The following is an 18,842-nucleotide window of genomic DNA, read 5'->3' on the forward strand; positions in this document are numbered from 1 at the left end:
AGGAAACAAAAAAACTCCTCCCAGAATTGCTGCTGATTGCAAATCCTGTCCCTTTCTTTGTTTCTTCTCAGCAGGTAAAAGAACCAGGAATTTAAAAAAAAGGCTTAACTTGTCCCCAGTCCAAAAAGGAGAAGCACATTTAGCCTTTCTCCTGCTTGAGCAGGGGGCTGGAGTAGATGATCTCCCAGATCCATTCCAGCTTCTCTTCTCTTCTCTTCTCTTCTCTTCTCTTCTCTTCTCTTCTCTTCTCTTCTATTCTATTCTATTCTATTCTATTCTATTCCCATCGTCATCCCCATCTATTCTATTCTATTCTATTCTATTCTATTCTATTCTATTCTATTCTATTCTATTCTATTCTATTCTATTCCCATCGTCATCCCCATCTATTCTATTCTATTCTATTCTATTCTATTCTATTCTATTCTATTCTATTCTATTCTATTCTATTCTATTCCCATCGTCATCCCCATCTATTCTATTCTATTCTATTCTATTCTATTCTATTCTATTCTATTCTATTCTATTCTATTCTATTCTATTCTATTCTAACTTATGTTGCGTCTAGGAGAACAGGGTTATAACTTTTCACGTGCAGTGTCCCTAATCCAGGAGGGAGAACCAGGTGTAGCCTTTAAGAACCAGGTGTAGCTTTGGTGTTAAAAACACACACACACACACACCAAGAGCTGTGGTGGCGCAGTGATTAGAATGCAGCATTGCAGGCTAATTCTGCCCACTGCCAGCAGTTCGATCCTGACCGGCTCAAGGTTGACTTAGCCTTCCATCCTTCCGAGGGTGGTAAAATGAGGACTCAGATTGTTGGGGGGAGGAGCAATAGGCTGACTCTGTAAACCACTTAGAGAGGACTGTAAAGCACTGTGAAGCGGGATATAAGTCTATGTGCTATTGCTATTTGCAGTATCCCCACTTCAGAAAGGAGAACCAGGTTTACCGTTTAATTTGTGGTGTGCCCAGTCTGGGAAGGGGGACTAGATTTGTCCTTTTACCTGTGTTCAGGAAGGAGAACCAGGTGTAGCCTTTTTGTGGCGTCCCCAGTTCAGAAGGGACAACCAGTTTAAGCTAACCTGAACCAAGGAATTTAAAAACTGGCTGGAACCACGTGAAAAAAACAAACAAAAGGGAGAATATAATTGATTTCACTTTAATTCTCTTCTATTCAGTTAACTACAGCTAACGAATCCCAGATACTTTAAAAAAAGTGTGCTGGTCACTTCAAAACTTACCGCTGAGTACCTGGAAGGGGGGGAGAGTTTAAGCCCATGCAGTGTTGCTCCCTAGTTTTTACCACTTGGGTGCATTTCCAGAAGGGGTGCAAATCCCCCTCCTGCCTTCCCCCCAAACATTTCCCGGGACAGATCTCTAAATATGCCCCACAAACACAAGATCACAGAATCTCGTGTGTCACTCAGGGCTGACTGGCTGCGATGACCAAGCCACTTCTCTGCTCCAGGCCACAATCCTGAGGTGGTGACTCAGCCCAGAATGATGGCTTGGAGCTTGGGGCAAAATGAGATCATCTTTTCCAGTTACCCATCCCCCCCCCTCTGACATAGCAGCCCCTCCTTATATGAGTCCTTTAGGATTGGGCGGCATATAAATAAAATTAAATAAATAAATAAATATGTAACAGGAGAGGAACACACAGTCTGTCCCGAAGGAAGAGTTCTGTTTGAAAGAGACCCCAACCCCAACCCAGTTTAGGTCAACTGTGAATTTTTGCCTCTCTCTGGGCATACATGTCTGTCTGTGAATGCAAAGACTGCATTCACAGAACACAGTATTTATCTCAACTGGGAATTTATGTCTCTTTGCATCTCTCTCTCTCTCTCTCTCTCTCTTTGTGTGTTTGTGTAGAAAGCATTTTCTGCTCTATTTGGTCTCTAAGGACTGTTCCCAACAACAAGAGCCACAAGAAACCTCACTCAGAGGCTGTGATCACCGGACACACCCACTGCACCTTCTCCAGCCGTTGGACAAACAAGCGTGTTGTGGGAATGCACAGCCAACTTCTACCTAAACCTAAACTAATTTGACTTTCAGTTTGTGCTTAAGCACTCGGGCCCCTGGGTCCCAGGTTGGAGCCTGGGGTCAAAGGAAGAAGCCTGGAATATAGGACCACAGGGCTCCTGAGCAGGTGCAGAGGGCACTGGAAAAACCCGGGTATCTGAACGGTCCAACAGCCTGCCTGCTCCCCCCTTGGCTAACCCTGGTCCCACATCTGGTCCCTTCTATCTAGATACACTGGAGCCCATCTCTTCCCCTGGCCTCAAACGGACTCCAGAAAGAGGGAGTCTTCTAGAACCGGAGCATCTCCTTGACTCAACAAAGTTTCCTAAAAACTTGGTCCAACAATTCCCCCCCCCCCCAAAACACACACCATCACCATCATCATTGCAAGTCCCCCTCCCCCCCCCGCACCAGACTTCCCAGCCAGCCATGCCAGGACTACAACTCCCATCACCCCCCCATCCCCAGATAGGCTTTGGCTGCGGGCCAGATCGCCCACTCTCACCCTTCTGGGCTTCTCGCCCCCCCCGCCCCCCGCCCTCCGCGTCCTCCTTGCTTCGCGAGACCGAACCCACCCGGGGCGATGCGCGCGGGACTCCCACGCCGCTCCAGGGCGGGGCGGGGGCGGGGCGACGGTTTGGGGAGGGGGCGAGGCCGAGGCACCACCAGCCTCCGGGTCCTCCCCCCCCCGGGCACCTCCGAGCCGCGCTCAGCCTCCTCCCTGCGGACCTCCGCGGCCCGGGGCGCCCCTGCCCGGGGCGAAGCAGAGCGCCCGGCTGCTGCCCGGCTCCGGGGCGGGGAAGGGGCGCGCCCTTCACTCACCTGGCCGTCTCCGGGGGGGACGAGCCGAACGCGGCGGGCTCCATGGAGCCCCTAGTCCGCCGCCGCCGCCTGATGTCACAATCCGGCCGCGGGTGACGCAGCGCCGGTGGTCCGCGGGCGGCCGGCAAAGCCGGAGCGGAGCCCTCGGGAAAGCCAGCCGCGCTCTGCACGCGCCCAGAGGGCTCGTCGGCCGCCCAGAAGGCTCGTCGGGAGGGTCACCTGGTGGTGCACCGTCCGCTATCGATCTGGGAGACCCCGGAACGGGTCAGACCCCTCCCCACCCTTTCCATCTGGGTCGGCAGCCCCAGCCGAAAGGAGCCGGTGGTGGGGAGGGGGTCTAGCGCAGCTCCTGGGCGCTGCCGGCGGAGCGGGGTCCAGCGGGGACCTGGGGGGGGGGAGCTGCTGGAAAAACAAGTTGGGGGGCTAGTCTGGAGCCCGGCCTGCTGACTGCCTGCTTGGAGGGACGGTGGGACGGCCGCAGCTGCTTCTCTGACCCCGGATTGTGGCAGGGTCCCGATGTGGGTGAGGCTGGGGTCGTCCGGAGGAGCTGCCCCATGAAATGACGGATAGAATCGGAGTTCTGAAAGTTTTTCCAAAAGGAGAAAAAGCCGCTTCTCTTCTTTGGGCCTCGATTTAAAATAAAACCCGACATGTTGGAAAGTGCGGAATATCCTGATGATATTACCTAGCTGGGTTGCGAAACGTCTGAAAGAAGAAAACCAAGCTCAGAGTTGCAGCAGGAAGGCCACAGACGTTCCTTTCCTTGGTGCTGTGGACCTGGGATGGTTATTGTGATTTTAGGCTTGCTTGTTGGGTGATGGTGACCCTGTTTTTACTCCTTGTATGTGCACTGCATTAGCTGTGTGCGATGGCAGAAGTCAACACATGAAATATTTGCAAATGGGCAAGAAGGCTGTACTAAGACATCAACAATGTTGAATTCCCCCCCATTTGCTGCAAGTTACACTGTAATTAAGAGCTACCCTTGAAACTGCTCTTTTCCTTCTCCTTCCCCTCTACTCTTCCTTGGATGAGCTGTTTTTAGACAGAAGCCCAACACCCACTGTTTCATTGGTAGCAAACCTGTGATACTCCAAGCAACATTTCACTAGAGCAGTGGTTCTCAACCTTTTTAATGCCACGACCGCCAACCGGTCGTAAGTTGAGGACTACTCAACCGGTCGTAAGTCGAGGACTACTCAACTGGTGCAGCACCGTTTGCAGAATGGGAGTTTTGGTGGGCTCAGCAGGGCAGAGGCAGCCTGGACAATTCCTATTGGCTTTTGAAAGCCAATAGAATTACACTCTATGCAAGAGAGTCTATTCTATTGGCTTTCAAAAGCCAATAGAATAAAAAGGAGTAGCACAGCTAAGGAAAAGGGGAAAAAAATGGCGGACTGCGTTGTTTGGCGACCCCCGTGAAATGGTCGTTCGACCCCAAATGGGGTCCCGACCCACAGGTTGAGAACCACTGCACTAGAGAATAGTGTAAACAAATTCTTAAACTGGTTAAGAATCTCCTTTCCTTAATTAGCTGCAGTCAGCAACAGCCAGCCAAATAAATCATCCTTCAAAGAAAGAGAGAGAGAAAAAGACACAAGCAAAGGAATTCTACAATCTAAGGATTTATTTGTGCAGATTGGGGGGCTTTTTCGCCCCTTGGTTGTCTTTGACAAGAAGCTGTGGAAAACACTCTACAAATGTTCACGGAAGGAGACTAGGATGAAGCAGGAGGAATGAGCTGCTGAATTTGCAGGAAAATCAAGAGCGAGAGAGGAAAGCAGGGATTAGCAATATTTGAGCAATAAAATCCTGAAAATGGAAAGAAGCAAAAGCGGTTGGCTTAGATGGAAAAGCAAAAGCCGGATGGGGAAGGGGTGGAGAAAGAGGCAGGGCAATCCAAAAACATCCAGAGTCACAGGTGTGAGTTGGACAGCTTTACAGATCAAATCAAAGTATCCTACAGACCATCCATTTGGCACCCTCCATCCATTCGCTTAAGCTCTGCCTGCAATTTTAACCTCACCAAGCAATCAGGAGCCCTTCTGTGGCTGGGAATAAAACTTGCGATGAATATTTCCATCTGATTTAATTTTGTATCTTGCTTTGTTTACCCTGTCTATTAAGAGTAGGTCCTTCCTTCCTTCCTTCCTTCCTTCCTTCCTTCCTTCCTTCCTTCCTTCCTTCCTTTCCTTTCCTTTCCTTTCCTTTCCTTTCCTTTCCTTTCCTTTCCTTTCCTTTGAAAAAAATCAGTAACATACATTGGCTTAAAGTGAATTATTTTTACCTTCAATTGTGAGGGACCCCAAATATCGCAAACTTTTTAAAAAAGTTATCTTTGATGTATAAAAGTTTGGCCTTAACAATCTGGTACTTAGTTTTGGGAAGGCTGCAAAGGAAGGTATTTCAAATTTTCAAATATTAAACCTCCATTTTTATCAGCAGACTGGTTGCTTAATTTGTGCCAGTCATTTCCTGTTTTAAAAGTATACAACCCCCAACTTCAATTATCTGATTGTTTTGGTTCTCTCCCCCCCCCCAATCTGAATGAAACCCTCTGCTGTTTGAAGGCAATTGGTGCTTTTCCACGAACCTTCAGAAATCTTATCCTCTAATAATGCTTCCGGCTCCACCAGTTTGAAGGAAGGAGAAAAAAACATGCAGAAAACTTGCTACACCCAGCACCATGTAAGATAACTAACTGCAGTTAGAGTGCAGTACTGCAGGCCACTTTAGCTGACTGTGTTCAGCAGGTCACCAGTTCAAATCTCACCGGCTCAAGGTTGACTCAGCCTTCCATCCTTCCGAGGTAGGTCAAATGAGGACCCAGATTGTTGGGGGCAATGTAAAATATATATATACATTGCTTACTGGTGTACACCGCCTAGAGAGTGCTTGCACTTAAAGCGGTATATAAGTCTCATAAATAAATAAATAAAGACAAGCTGGGTGTTACTGAAGGGAAGAGCCCCAATTTGCAAGCCCAGCTCTTAATTTCTGGAGAACATTTTAACCTCGCATCACCCATTGCTTGCAAGCCTTCTGCATTCCACCTTTCCAGATCCTCACAACCAGTGCTTTTTTTGTAAAAAAAAAAAAAAAAAAAGATGCCGGAATTCACACACATCATACAACCCGCCTTGCCTACCCTACAAGGTTCCATCCAAAAAAGGTGCCAGAACTCCGTTCTGGGCGTTTTGTGAGAAAAAAAGCCCTGCTCACAATTAAAAATGGCTTCAATCCACAGAGAAACAGCCATTTAAATACATTCCAAATTAAACTCTGAAGCGACTTGCATACAAATGTCTTCTTAGCAAAATAGAGCCAGTAAGTTAGGAACATTTAGCAAGCATATTTTTTTTTGGGGGGGGGGTTATTCTTCCACATGCAAAGAAACAGATCAGGTTATACTTCCCCATGCTTTGATTTGATCACAATTAGTTTTGACTTTTTAAGCCCAATTTTTCAGCCCTCTGATATGCATTCTTATTCAGAAGTTAACCTTATGTTTCTTCATACCACAGACTAACATAGGTCTCCTGATGTGTAACTGAGCCTCATTTTTCTGGCATTAAACTTGTAATTTAGGGCTCCAAACTTCCTGGTAATGTGGCATTCTTGCCGCATTTGAGCATGTTTACCTGCTTTTTGTGAGATGGGTGGCCATATAAATGTGATGAATAAAAACATGCTGGGTTACCTTACTGGAGCTAAATAAATCACTATCTTTGTTATAATTGTGGGACACAAAGGGGCGGGTGTCTAAGAATGCATGTGGAACCCCGTTTTTTACAGGAATGGACCAGGAGCTGCTGGTTGACCTTGACTCACACAATCCTCTCGCAAATTCTTGGAGAGCAGCCAATCTCTTCAGCCCCCTCCACCTTGCGGACCAAAAATGCAAGCCACAGGAAAACGACGGAAAGTATGCTTTGTCAGACAGTCATTAGCCACCAGTTCCTGCCTTGCCAGCATCTGGCTGTAGAAAATCAAATAAATAAACAGAAATAAATCTGAGAAGGGCACTGGTTTTCTTGCGATGGGGGAGTGGTGACCCCTTTTATGTCCTCTGCAAGCCACATGATTGTTTTGGTCACATGAAAAGAATAACGGAGTAACAGAGTTGGAAGGGACCTTAGAGGTCTTCTAGTCCAACCCTCTGCTCAAGCAGGAAACCCTATAACATTTGACACATGGTTGTCCAAAGATGCACAGACTTTCCTTCCAGCCATAAACAGCTCTTCCCAAAAGGCCAGATTGAGCCAGACAAACTAAGATGATCGATCCGGAGTATTCTTTTCAAAAAAAACAAGGATCAATTATTTTTTCTCTTTTGTAATCTGGTAGCTACCTCTTTGACCACATCCTGGTCAATACGAGGCTTCTGCCATCCAGGTGGGCCCTGCGTAGCCACCCAAAACTGGGTTGCACTGTTTACTGCACAGCTCAGCAGCACAATTTTAACCTCTGTTTGGAAAACGTAGCGTGCATTTAAGGTATAATTTAAGAAAAGGAGCGATCCCTGGTTCCTTCTTCAATGCAGCCCGAGACAAAGTTCTCCAACTCCTGCTATGGTTCAGCTTTGCAGCCCACCCCCAAGAAGCCCTTGGGCCTCATAAATGGAACCTTCTTCCCATCCTCTCCCTGTCCCAGGGGTCCTTTTGCCCAAAATGAAAAGAAGAAACGGAAGCTATAGCATCCCAAACCCCGTAGGAGTCTGAGTTTTTCTTTTGTGTCTCCTACCCAGCAGTTCTTGGAAGACCAGAGGGAAAAGGAACCCAGAAGAGGAAACTGGAAAAGGCAACAACCCCCCCCCATGGCCCCCACTCTGCTTTTGGGAGGGGGGGATTGAAGAGGGTCGAGTGAGGAAGCGGGGTGGCGAAAGCAGAGGGAGGGAGGGAGGGAGGGAGGGAAGGAAAGCAAGGCAAGGGGATGGACTATATGGTCATGCTCCCGTTTCCCCACCCCTGCAAGGCATTGCTTGCACATTATGGCATGATGAGTTTGGGTCTAAGCGCAAATCAGTCACTCCCAGCAGCTATATGGCTAAAGAGAGAGAGAGAGAGAGAGAGAGAGAGAGAGGAGGGAGAGAGGGAGGGGAGGGAGAGAGAGAGAGAGAGAGAGAGAGAGAGAGAGAGAGAGAGAGAGAGAGAGAGAGAGAGAGAGAGAGAGAGAGAGAGAGAAGATTAAGAGAAAACCGTTCTGCCTTTCAGCTCAAATCCATAGTCCACACCGGCCTCCTTTTTCCAAAACCTCCAGGAAGAGGCCCACGTTCCCTGGATAGGTTTAGACTTGTGTGACAGGCTGTCCTTCCTTCCTTCCTTCCTTCCTTCCTTCCTTCCTTCCTTCCTTCCTTCCTTCCTTCCTTCCTTCCTTCCTTCCTTCCTTCCTTCCTTTCCCCCCCAACCTCCCGGTGCCCCTCTCCCCCCACGCTGCTTTTCTTCTCCCTTCAAAGCGACACAAAATCCACAGCTTGCAGCAATGGGAGCGACAGGAGGAGCAGCAGGAGCCAGGAGGTGTTCTGGATGAAGACGCTGATCCCGGCGCATCTCGCCAACTGGGCTGTAAGGGGAAAGAACAGAACAGAGTCACAGAGTCGGAAGGGAGCTTGGAGGCCTTCTAGTCCTACCCCCTGCTCAAGCAGGAGACCCCACCCCATTCCAGACAAAGGGCATCCACTCTCTTCTTGAAAACCTCCCATGATGGAGCACCCACAACGTCTGAGGAAAGCCGTTCTACTAAGTGGTTAAGGATGGCTGCAAAAAATGTCAAAAAAGTCAGTTCAGCCACGTGAAGATCTTCTTAATGACCGGCATGACTTAATTCCTGCCTCAATTATGATAGTAAGATGAGGACTACCTACAGGTAACATTATTAGTGCAACAAGTGTGGGGTTTGCTCCCTGTTTATATACAGTAGCTTGCCCCGTCCATATTGGTGGGATTGTGGTTTTCTCCTTGGCAATTGCCTGGTCTTTCTACCTAGAAGAATCCCTTTCCTCCTGGGTCACCTATCCCAGTGTTCACTCTTTCTGCCAGATGTTTCTCCTACTATCCGACTCAACCTTCCTGTAACTTCCACCCACCTTCTGCCCTCTAGAAGGATAGAGCCTAACCTGGCCCTACATACTTGGGGGTCTCTTCCCTCTTCTCTAAGAGAAGCAGTGGCAGAACTTGAGGGGGGAGTCAAAAGAGGGATCAGCCTAGAATCTCTACGTAGTCACAAGGGAACAAAGTCCAACATCCCTCAGTTCATTCTTATCGAACTCCAAACATGTGCTTCCCCTTAGCTGAGAAGACTCCTATGCACAGGCTGTTTAGCAATAAACCAGTTTCATTGGACCTTCAGCCGTGGACCTGGTTTTTCACCCACCCCCCCGACATCTGCTCACCTTTGACCACAGTGATGTCCCTGGACTGCATGTCTTCATAATCATTGATGATCTTCAACTTGCAGGTGTAGACTCCCTCATCGCTGGTTGTGAAGCCATTGAGGTACAGGCACACAAGGTTGTTGTTGGCAGTGATGTTGGTCCGAAGCTTGTAAGGAGCACTGGCCACACTGGAGTTGCCGGCCACCACTGTTCCATCACCGCTGCCCTTGAACAGGCGGAATTCGTAGGATAGAGGATTGGTAGTTTTCCGTTCGTAGGCACAGTCTATCCGCAGGGTTTGATTGCTCAAACAAGCCGTTAGTCTTTTGATTCGTTGGCCATGGCTGACTTGGAGCACTAAGGAAGGGAATAAGAGAAAAACAAAGTTGGAAGAGACCTTGGAGGACTTCTAGTCCAACCCCCTACCCAGGCAGGAAACCCTACATCTATACCATTTCAGTCTCTTCTTCAAAACTTCCAGTGTTGGAGCATCCATAACTTCTGGAGGCAAGTTGTTCCACTGACTAATATGGTAGTTCTAACTGTCAGGAAATTTATCCTTAGTTCTAAGTTGGTTCTCAACTTGATTAGTTTCCATCTGTTGCTTCTTGTCCTGCCCTCAGGGGCTTTGGAGAATAGGTTTTTCTTTGGGGCAGCCCCTTAGATATTAGAACACTTGTTATCATGTTATCCCTAGTCTATCTCTTCATTAAACCAGTCGAGATAATGTCATCACCTTGGATTGAGTGAGTGGTAGGGTGACTGCAGTATAGAATCCAACCATTGGTTAATCAACCCTTTAACCAGATTCAAGGGTCAAAACAACTTTAACCCAAGTATCATCCAACATCTGGCTAGTATTGAAGTAGCAACGGAAAAGAATATTTGTAGCTCAGGGTTGAACTGTGGGGTCCTTGGTGCTCTCTGAGCCTGCTTGTTTTCTTGTAGACATTTCATGATCCAACTAGGTAATGCCATCAGTACTGGAAGGAAGTGGGGTGTGCAGAGAGGAGGAGGGGGAGGAGGAGGATGACTATGGGGTCCTTGGTGCTCTCTGAGCTTGATTGTTTTCTTGCAGACGTTTCATGACCCAACTAGGTAATGCCATCAGCAATGAAGATGTTACCTAGTTGGGTCATGACACAACTGCAAGAAAACAACCAAGCTCAGAGAGCACGAAGACCCCAAAGTATCTAAGTGTTAAAACCCCTTTTAAGAATTGGTCCAAAGAAATCAGAGGCAACCTTGATTAAATGAGGCCATGTGTTAAAAAAAATCCACAGCCTCCATTAAAAATAATTACCTACTGATCCCAATGACAAACTGGAGACTTTAACAAATGAAGAGTGGTTTCCTTATTACTCTCACAGGGGAAAGGAACATCTGTACACATTCACACGTACCTCATATCCCCTAAAAAGAGGGCATAACACATCTTTCTCTTCTCCAGAGAGCCAACTCATGTGCAGATCAGAACCCCTTCACTGACTGGGGGGGAAATATGCTAACAATCTTAATTTCTATGCAAATAGAAAAACCCAGAGGTTTGGTTTTTTGTTTTTAAGGTCAGCTCTACATCAGGCTCAATTCCTAGCAGAATCCAGATGTAGAGCATGAAGGGCTCAAAAGAAAAAAAATTAATACACAAGTTAAAAAAAAGGGGAATATTAGACAATACAGAGAAAGAGGCCTTGTAGCGTTTCTCAACCTTGGCAACTTGAAGAGGTCTGGACTTCAACTCCCAGAATTCCCCAGCCAGCACATGCTGGCTGGGGAATTCTGGGAGTTGAAGTCCAGGCCTGTCCTATTGCCCAGGTTGAGGAACACTGTCATAAACACATTGTGGTAAAAATGACAGGCAGCGAAGCGCAATTACAGGGGGAGGAGTAGGAGGAGATGTGGCTGTTTTTCTTTTCCCCTGAAGGAGTTGAGAAAAAGCTGCTGCCCCAGAATTGAACAGACAAACTTTCCTTCGCTAAATCTTTGCTCCACGCAGGGGAGAGATTTTTCTCAAAAAGGAAGGAAGCGCTCGGCGTATTTTCTTTCTACTTTCAGGGCGGATGCAAAGTGCGAACAAAGCGGCATCTTCAACACAATCCCTGCTGAAGCTCCATATGGGCAGTCCCCGATTGACACTTTGTGACTGTTTGAAGTTACCGCGGCACTGGAAAAAGCTGACGACCGCTGCAGCGTTCCCCACGGTCACGTGATCAAAATTTGGATGCTTGGCAACCGACTCGTACTTATGACGGTTGCCGTATCCTGGGGTGTGTGTGTCAGGCAATCACGAGCAAAGTCAATGGGGAAGCCAAATTCACTTAATGACCGGGTTGCTAACATTAACAGCTGCAGCGATTCACTTAACTGGGGGCAAGAAAGGTGGTAAAATGAGGGCAAAACTCACTTAAAAGCTATCTCGCTTAACAACAGAAACGTCTGGCCCAATTGCCGTCGTAAGTCGAGGACCAGGTTATCAAAACAGAGATGGAAGTGAGTGACGATAGCTAGAAAGGTCATTTTTGGGAAATGGATACGCTTAATCCAGACAGTTGCCTCCTGGGGCCACCAGGTGGCAGCACCTGGCAGCATCTCCTTTTACCTGCCAAAAGCAGAGTGAGGCTGATGGTTGATCTCAGCATCTTCCTGGGTGGGTGAGTTGTGGGGTGGGGGCAGGGGCGCCTGGCACACGGCAGCGTCTGTGGAGCGAAATCTAGGAACAGAAGCAGCAGATACTTCAGGAGACAGAGGTGCCAAGGGACTAGCAAAGCTGGCAATGCCACCTTGCCCAAAGCAGAATTTAAAAAAAAATAAATGGTCAAAGCAGCTTCTCGGCCATGACCGGATGGCATCACCCACCAGAAGAGGCTCTTTGCTAGCAAGGGAGTCCTGTCCTCTTTTCTCAGGCTTCTAACATTCTCCTTTCTGCAGGTTTTTGTCAGCGCCGGGCATCGTGCCAGCCAGCCACCCACCCGTGGGAGAGAAAAGAAAGATGACTCACAAGCCAGTCTCTGAAGTCGCAGAAGAATTTTATGATCTCCTGCAGTTAAAAACAAAACAAAACAAAAAAAAAACAGATCAGACCCAGCAACGAATTCTAGGAATTGGGGAGCTGGGAGAGGATGCCTGTCAGCTCCTTTGCTAGCCTGAATTGGCAATTACTCGGGCAGGGAGGCAAAAGGGAGACTGCAGAGAAGGAGGAGGCTGGAAACAGACTGCAGATCTCAGTGAATTTAGCTATTTAGGAAAGACTAAGGGCTTGTCTAGAAATTCTTTCCAGAGGAAAACTCCTTAAATTCTCCTGTAATTTGTGGTTAACGGGCAGTGAAAAAGCCAAGGGTCTGATGCGGTGCAGCTGCCTCCCGATTCCGGGGCTGGTCTTTCTCAGCAGAGGCTGCGATCCAGAAGTCTGGCTGGGATGGAGAAGGGGGCACAGGGTGCGCCCCTCCCACGCCCGCCCTATCGGGGGAGCAGGCGGCGGGCAGGACGGCCTTGGGCGAGAGAGCTTGTCCTGCGGATCCAAGGTCGCCCTTCTCCTCCTCGTCTCCAACAGAGGTGGGTCGGAGGGTCCCCTATGCCAGTGTTTCCCAAACTTGACAATTTTAAGGCATGAGGACTTCAACTCCCAGAATTCCACAGCCAGCAACGCTGGCTGTGGAATTCTGGGAGTTGAAGTCCACATGCCTTAAAATTGCCAAGTTTGGGAAACACTGCCCTATGCGGAGCTCCTCCTTCCCGCCCCCCCCCCGTCTCGCGCCCATCTAGGCCGGCCTTAAAAGGGGACACTGCAGCCCGCCTGCTCCCTCGGTCAAAGAAGCCCCGTCGGCGCAGCGCAACGCGGCGGGTCCTGCGGCACTCCCGGGCCGAGCACGTGCGCGCTTTTTGCACAATCCGGGCCCGCCAAAGGCAGCAGGAGACCGGCAGCCCTGCGCGCTGGCGCTGCGGCAATGGTCTGCTTTGCGCAAAGCCGCCTCTACGCCGCAGGGCCCGGTCGGGATCCGCCCTGCAGCCCCTCGCCCCACCTGGCCTCGCCGCTTTCCTCCTCTCCCCCCCCCCCCGAGGGGCTCTGGCAGGCCCCCTTCCCCGCCTGAGCGCCCGCCGTCTGCAGGGTCGCTCGCTTCCTGCAGCTCCATCACCCTGGACAGCTCCTGCCCGCCTCGCTTCCCGACGCTTTCCCACTCCAGCCTGGCGGGTTGGGACTGAAGGGGACCCTCCAGAGTCAACCTTGGCCATTTTAAGGCATGTGGACTTCAGCTCCCAGAATTCCACAGCCAGCGTTGCTGGCTGTGGAATTCTGGGAGTTGAAGTCCACATGCCTTAAAATGGCCAAGGTTGAGAAACACTGCTCCAGACGGAGGGATCTGGGGGGAGGTTTGGAGAGGGAGGCTGTGAAAGCCCCCCGGGGGATGAAAAGAGACGGGCCAGCCTGCTCCGCCCTGCCCGGCTCTTTGCACCTCTCCTCGCCCCTTCTCCAGCATCATCTTTCCCCCGGCTTCCCGGACGCGCCCTGTTTGAGGGTGGTTGCCCCTCTCCTCGTCCGTAAGAGCGGACCTTGGTCGCCTGGGGATGATGGAGGCTGGAGTCTCTCCATCCCCTCCGGCCACTCCTGGGGGGGCGCCGGGTTGGGGGTGCCTGCCCGGGATGGGCTGGATTGCGCCCTTACTAGCCAGAGACGCCTCCGTCTGCGCCCCCCCCCCGTCCCTTCATTGCGCCTCTGCTGATTCCCAGCCGGAGAAAGAGGAGCGGAGAAGCCGAAGCTGCCTGCCTGCTGCACCCCGAGGATCCCCTCCCCGCCCCGCAGCCGCGCGCCCCGTTACCTGCGGCCCGAGCCACGTCCGGGCGCCAGAACCGCTCTCCCGGTCTGGCGCAGGCTGGGGCGGCTGCACGAGGTGCCTCTGCGAAGGGGCGGGCTTCCCAACAGGTCCCACCCCTTCGGACAACCTCCCCGCCTCTGCGGTACCCAGGCGGAGAGCCTGCAGCAGCCCGAGGGTGGGAGGGGGGGGTGAAGGTGGGGGCTCTGCGCGTGCACCAAGGCAGAGTTTGTGTGTGGGGGGGTCTCGGGTAGCTCTGCAAGGGCAGCTTGGAAGTTTGGGAGCTGATGCGAGTCGGGGAGGGGGTGTCTGTAAGACGCCCGCAGGGCTCCTTCTCCAGGCGTTTATTTTGGGGGGGCAGTTGAGGGTCAGGGACTTCGTGCCCCCAGGAGAGACCATTTTTCTCGGGGGAGGGGGAGGAAACGCCATTTCATTTTAATGCAAAATAATTTTAATGTGAATTAAAATTTCATTTTACTGTATGCTCATTTAAAGTGACAATAAACCTATTCTGTTCTGTTCCATTTCGTTCTGTTCCATTCCGTTCCATTCCGTTCCATCCCATCCCATCCCATCCCATCCCATCCCATCCCATCCCATTCTCTCTGACTGTGCATTTTCACACCTGCAGTAGCAGCCCTCCGGGAGCGGATTCGGGCCTCTTGCCAAGCAGGACTGATGGGCAAGAGCAAGATTCCTGTCTAGCCCTGCCCAGCCTGGCCTGTCAGTTGGGGTTGGGGAGGGGCCTGGTTGGGGGATTATTCCCGCCCTCTCTTGTGACAGAAAGACTGCAGATTTTGCAAAGAGAATTGGGGAAGGGATCAGACTTATTAACTAAGCTTGAATTATCTGGATGCAGCCATCCAGCAGGCGGTGCCTTGCGGTAGGTTAGGTGTGGCCAACAGCATCAGATTCCAGGAAGGATGGGCTAAATGCTGGACTGAGAGGGGGCAACCTGGGTGCTGTAATCCCAGAGACCCTCAAGATCAGGGTTTCCCAACCTTGGCCACTTTAAGGCAGGTGGACTTCAACTCCCAGAATTCCCCAGCCAGCTGTGCCTCTTTAAGATCAGCAAGGTTGAGAAACACAGGGCAGTTTTCTCAACCTTGGTCACTTGAAATGGGTGGACTTCAACTCCCAGAATTCCCCGGCCAGCAGAGTTGAAGTCATCTTAAGGTGACTACAGTTGGGAAACCCTGCTCTAGGAAATCCATTCCCCTGTCCTGAATCTGCATGGCCCGCCCCCTCCCACAGGGTGTACCCCTCAACCCCAGCCAGAAGTAGGTGAGGGCTGTCGTGGTGCTCCTAGTTCAGGGGTGTCAAACTGCCGGCCCACAGGCCGGTTTCATCATACTGAAGCCGCGCCCACCCCATTGCAAATGGCAAAACTGGCCCGATATGTTGCAGGACGTCACGTGACATCGCGAGTTTGACATGTCTGTCCTAGTTTATTTACTTATTTATGAGACTTATATACCGCTTTAAGTGCAAGCACTCTCTAAGCGGTGTACACCAGTAAGCAATGTATATATATATATATATTTACATTGCCCCCAACAATCTGGGTCCTCATTTTACCTACCCCGGAAGGATGGAAGGCTGAGTCAACCTTGAGCCGGTGAGATTTGAACCGCTGACCTGCTGAACACAGTCAGCTAAAGCGGCCTGCAGTACTGCACTCTAACTGCTGCGCCACCTTGGTTCTTAGTTGGATGGCCTTTGCCAAAGCAGGAAATTGGATCCAGGCTGGTCCAAGGCCTGATCCAAGCCTCAGGGCCCAAGAACAGTTTCAAGGTGAGGAACATCTCCAGAAGAACCACACAACCCCTAGAGCTATGTGTGTTTGTGTGTGTGTGGAATTGGAGATCTGGAAGGAGAGATGAAGATGGTTGAAGCTTCAAGCTATTAGTAGTCCTTGACTTACGATCAAAGTCTCAGTTGTGAAGTGAGACAGTTGCTAAGTAAATTTTGCCCCATTTTACGACCTTTCCTGCCACCGTTGTTAAGTGAAATCCCTGCGGTTGTTAACAACCCAGTTGTTAAGTGAATCTGGCTTCCTCATTGACTTTGCTTGTCGGAAGGTCGTAAAAAGGGATCAAGTGATCCTGGGATGCAGCGACCGTCATAAATACGAACCAGTTGCCAAGTGTCTGAATGTTGATCCCGTGACCTTGAGGATGCTGCAATGGTTGTGAAAGATGGCCGTGAGTCCCTTTTTTCAGGGACGTTGTAACTTCCATCACTAAATGAACTGTTGTAAGTTGTGGGCTACTTGTACTAAGACCATCTTCTGCTGAGTTCCTGGGATTGCCAGTGGGAAGGAGGTGCCGTTAATTGCCAAAACTTTGCTGTTTGGGGAGGCTGGGGGGGGTGCTTGAGATTTTGGGGACAACCCACCACCCTTTCTGGGCTGGGAGAGAGAAAGATGCTTCAGTCTGATGGCTTTGGTCACCTCAGGGGTCACTTCAAGGATTATTTTGAATTGGCTGTTTTACAAGCCCTTGTAAATCTGGAGGTCTGTGCTGAAAGCTTGACTTTCCCAGATTCATCTCAGGAAAAGAGAGGCATTAAAAAAAACAAAAACAAAACAAACATTATTTTTTATTGCAGCCTAGCTCAGACACTGGGCAAAACCAGACTCTTCCGTTGGAACGGACATTTCTGCCTTGAGACGGACGCCGCCTTCTTTGCGGAACAAATCCCGTTTTTTAAGATCCTTCTGGAAAGGGGTGGGGTGGGGGGGAGGGAGGGAGAGTTAAGCAGAGGCTGGGTGTCCCCCTTTACAGGGGTAGGCAATGCAGCTGTGCTGACTCAGGAATTCTGGGAGTTGAAGTCCACGAGTCATAAAAGAGCGGAGGTTGCCTACCCCTGCGCCTTGTACAAAGGACCACCTACTCCGACCTGGTGCCCGTTGGAGATCTCCAATTCCCAGGGGTTTCCTCTCCTGATCAGACGCCGCTGGGCTCAGCCAGCTGCCTTTCCTTGGTGCAAAAGGTTATAAAGTGGGCGCGGCTCACTTAAGGACCATCATAAGTCAAGGACTATCTGTAGGCAAATCAGGAATGAAAGTCTTTTAGAGGGAGTCTTTACTGTTGATGCCCTCAATTTGCCCTTCTTTGTTATTTATTATCTTTAAAGCCTCCCGTGATGGGCGGGGCCATCAGATTTATAGGGATCCCTGATTGCTTGGCATCATTAAAGCCATTGATCCAGGAGGGAAAAATTGCGTGCGTGCGTGTGTGTGTGTGTGTGTGTGTGTGTGTGTGTGTATGGAGGGGAAAACCAGTTGGAAGACAGAACAGTTTGAACAGGATTCAGTGGAGACAAAGCAAAGGTTTGCCTGCCACGATTTCAGGCAGTTTATTTATTTATTTATGAGACTTATATACCGCTTTAAGTGCAAGCACTCTCTAAGCGGTGTACACCAGTAAGCAATGTATCTATATATTTACATTGCCCCCAACAATCTGGGTCCTCATTTTACCTACCCCGGAAGGATGGAAGGCTGAGTCAACCTTGAGCTGGTGAGATTTGAACCGCTGACCTGCTGAACACAGTCAGCTAAAGTGGCCTGCAGTACTGCATTCTAACTGCTGTGCCACCTCGGCTCTTCTCAATGTTCTTCTCGAAGTTCTCAATGTACGACCGCAACATTTCTGTTGCTAAGTGAGACAGTTGTTAAGTGAGTTTTTGCCCCATTTTTACAAGCTTTGTTGCCACGGCTGTTAAGCGAATCACGGCTGTTAAGCAGGTGTTCAGTTAGTAACATGGTTGTGAAGTGAATTTCGTTTCCCCACTGACTTTGCTTGTGAGATGGTCGCCAAAGGGGATCATGTGACTCTGGACAACCCAACCGTCATAAATACGAGTCAGTTGCCAAGTGTCTGAATTTTGATCATGTGACTCTGGGGATGCTACAACAGTCATAAGTGTGAAACACTCAGTGACTCCTAAGTCACTTTTTTAGTGCTGTTGTAACTTCGAATGTCACTAAATGAATTATACGTCAAGGACCACCTGTATTGGTTGAAATCTCAATGTTGGAAGCCGAGACTGCATGGAACATTCCGACTAGTGAATTTGTAGTTTGGTGGAAGGGACACCACCCACCTTTTTCATGTATAGAGGGCATTTCTGGACATCTGTGCACAAAACAGACGGAGAAATCCAAATTCTATTAAAGCGTGCCAGCTGGATTATAGAGGCTACCAGAATGTTGGAAAGGCCACCCTTGGAATACTGCATCCAGTGTTAGTTGCCGTGATATAAAAAAAATATAAAAGATATATTGAGACTCTAGAACAGGAGTGTCAAACTGCTGGTCAGCGGGCCCGGTGCGTCACTGGGAAACCGCGCCCACCCCATTGCCGGCAATGGGGAAAAAGCTCCGATACGTTGCACGACGTCATGTGACGTTGCGAGTTTGACATGTCTGTTCTAGAAAGAGTACAGAGAAGAGCAACAAAGAGAATCAGGAGGCTGGAGGCTAAAACATATAAGGAACGGTTGCTGGAATTGGGTATGTCCAGTTCAGGGGTAGGCAACCTTGGCTCTTTTGTGACTGGCTCAGGAATTCTGGGAGTTGAAGTCCACAAGTCATAAAACAGCCAAGGTTGCCTACCCCTGGTCCAGTTTAATGAAGAGAAAGACGAGGGGGGACGGGATAGCAGTCTTCCAATATCTAAGGCATAGGTGTCAAACTTGCCACATCAGGAGATGTGTTGCGATGTATTGTGATGTTTTTTTGCATTTCCAGAGCTGGGGTGGGTGCGGTCTCCATTTGATGCAACCCAGCCCGCAGGCTGGCA

The 18,842-nt window shown here is 49.7% G+C and overlaps 1 protein-coding gene across 2 annotated transcripts; it reads right to left on the minus strand.

The window, feature by feature from the left end:
- Positions 1–7,989: 7,989 nt before the first annotated feature.
- THY1 (Thy-1 cell surface antigen) lies at positions 7,990–14,156 on the minus strand. Of its 2 annotated transcripts, none has more exons than XM_039350640.1 (5): positions 14,041–14,156; positions 12,225–12,263; positions 11,826–11,936; positions 9,245–9,583; positions 7,990–8,415 (listed from the first exon to the last, which is right to left on the minus strand). In XM_039350640.1, the coding sequence occupies exons 3-5, from the start codon at positions 11,863–11,865 to the stop codon at positions 8,303–8,305; spliced, it is 492 nt and encodes a 163-aa protein (XP_039206574.1). In that variant the 5' UTR covers positions 11,866–11,936; positions 12,225–12,263; positions 14,041–14,156; the 3' UTR covers positions 7,990–8,302. The 2 variants fall into 2 exon arrangements, with proteins under 2 accessions (XP_039206574.1, XP_039206573.1); XM_039350639.1 differs by having other exon boundaries at positions 12,083–12,263; positions 14,041–14,151.
- Positions 14,157–18,842: the final 4,686 nt, after the last annotated feature.

The sequence above is a fragment of the Crotalus tigris genome, unplaced genomic scaffold (assembly GCF_016545835.1).
Source record: "Crotalus tigris isolate CLP2741 ecotype Arizona unplaced genomic scaffold, ASM1654583v1 scf7180000018340.3345759, whole genome shotgun sequence".
Classification (NCBI taxonomy): Eukaryota; Metazoa; Chordata; class Lepidosauria; order Squamata; family Viperidae; genus Crotalus; species Crotalus tigris.

Excerpts from the sequence above, each read along its gene's own strand:
- THY1 (XM_039350640.1), bottom strand. The coding sequence starts at position 11,865 with ATGCTGAGATCAACCATCAGCCTCACTCTGCTTTTGGCAG. Across the intron at positions 9,584-11,825 it reads CCTCACTCTGCTTTTGGCAG|TGCTCCAAGTCAGCCATGGC; the intron begins GTAAAAGGAGAT and ends TCCCTTCCTTAG. Across the intron at positions 8,416-9,244 it reads GGACATCACTGTGGTCAAAG|CCCAGTTGGCGAGATGCGCC; the intron begins GTGAGCAGATGT and ends TTCCCCTTACAG.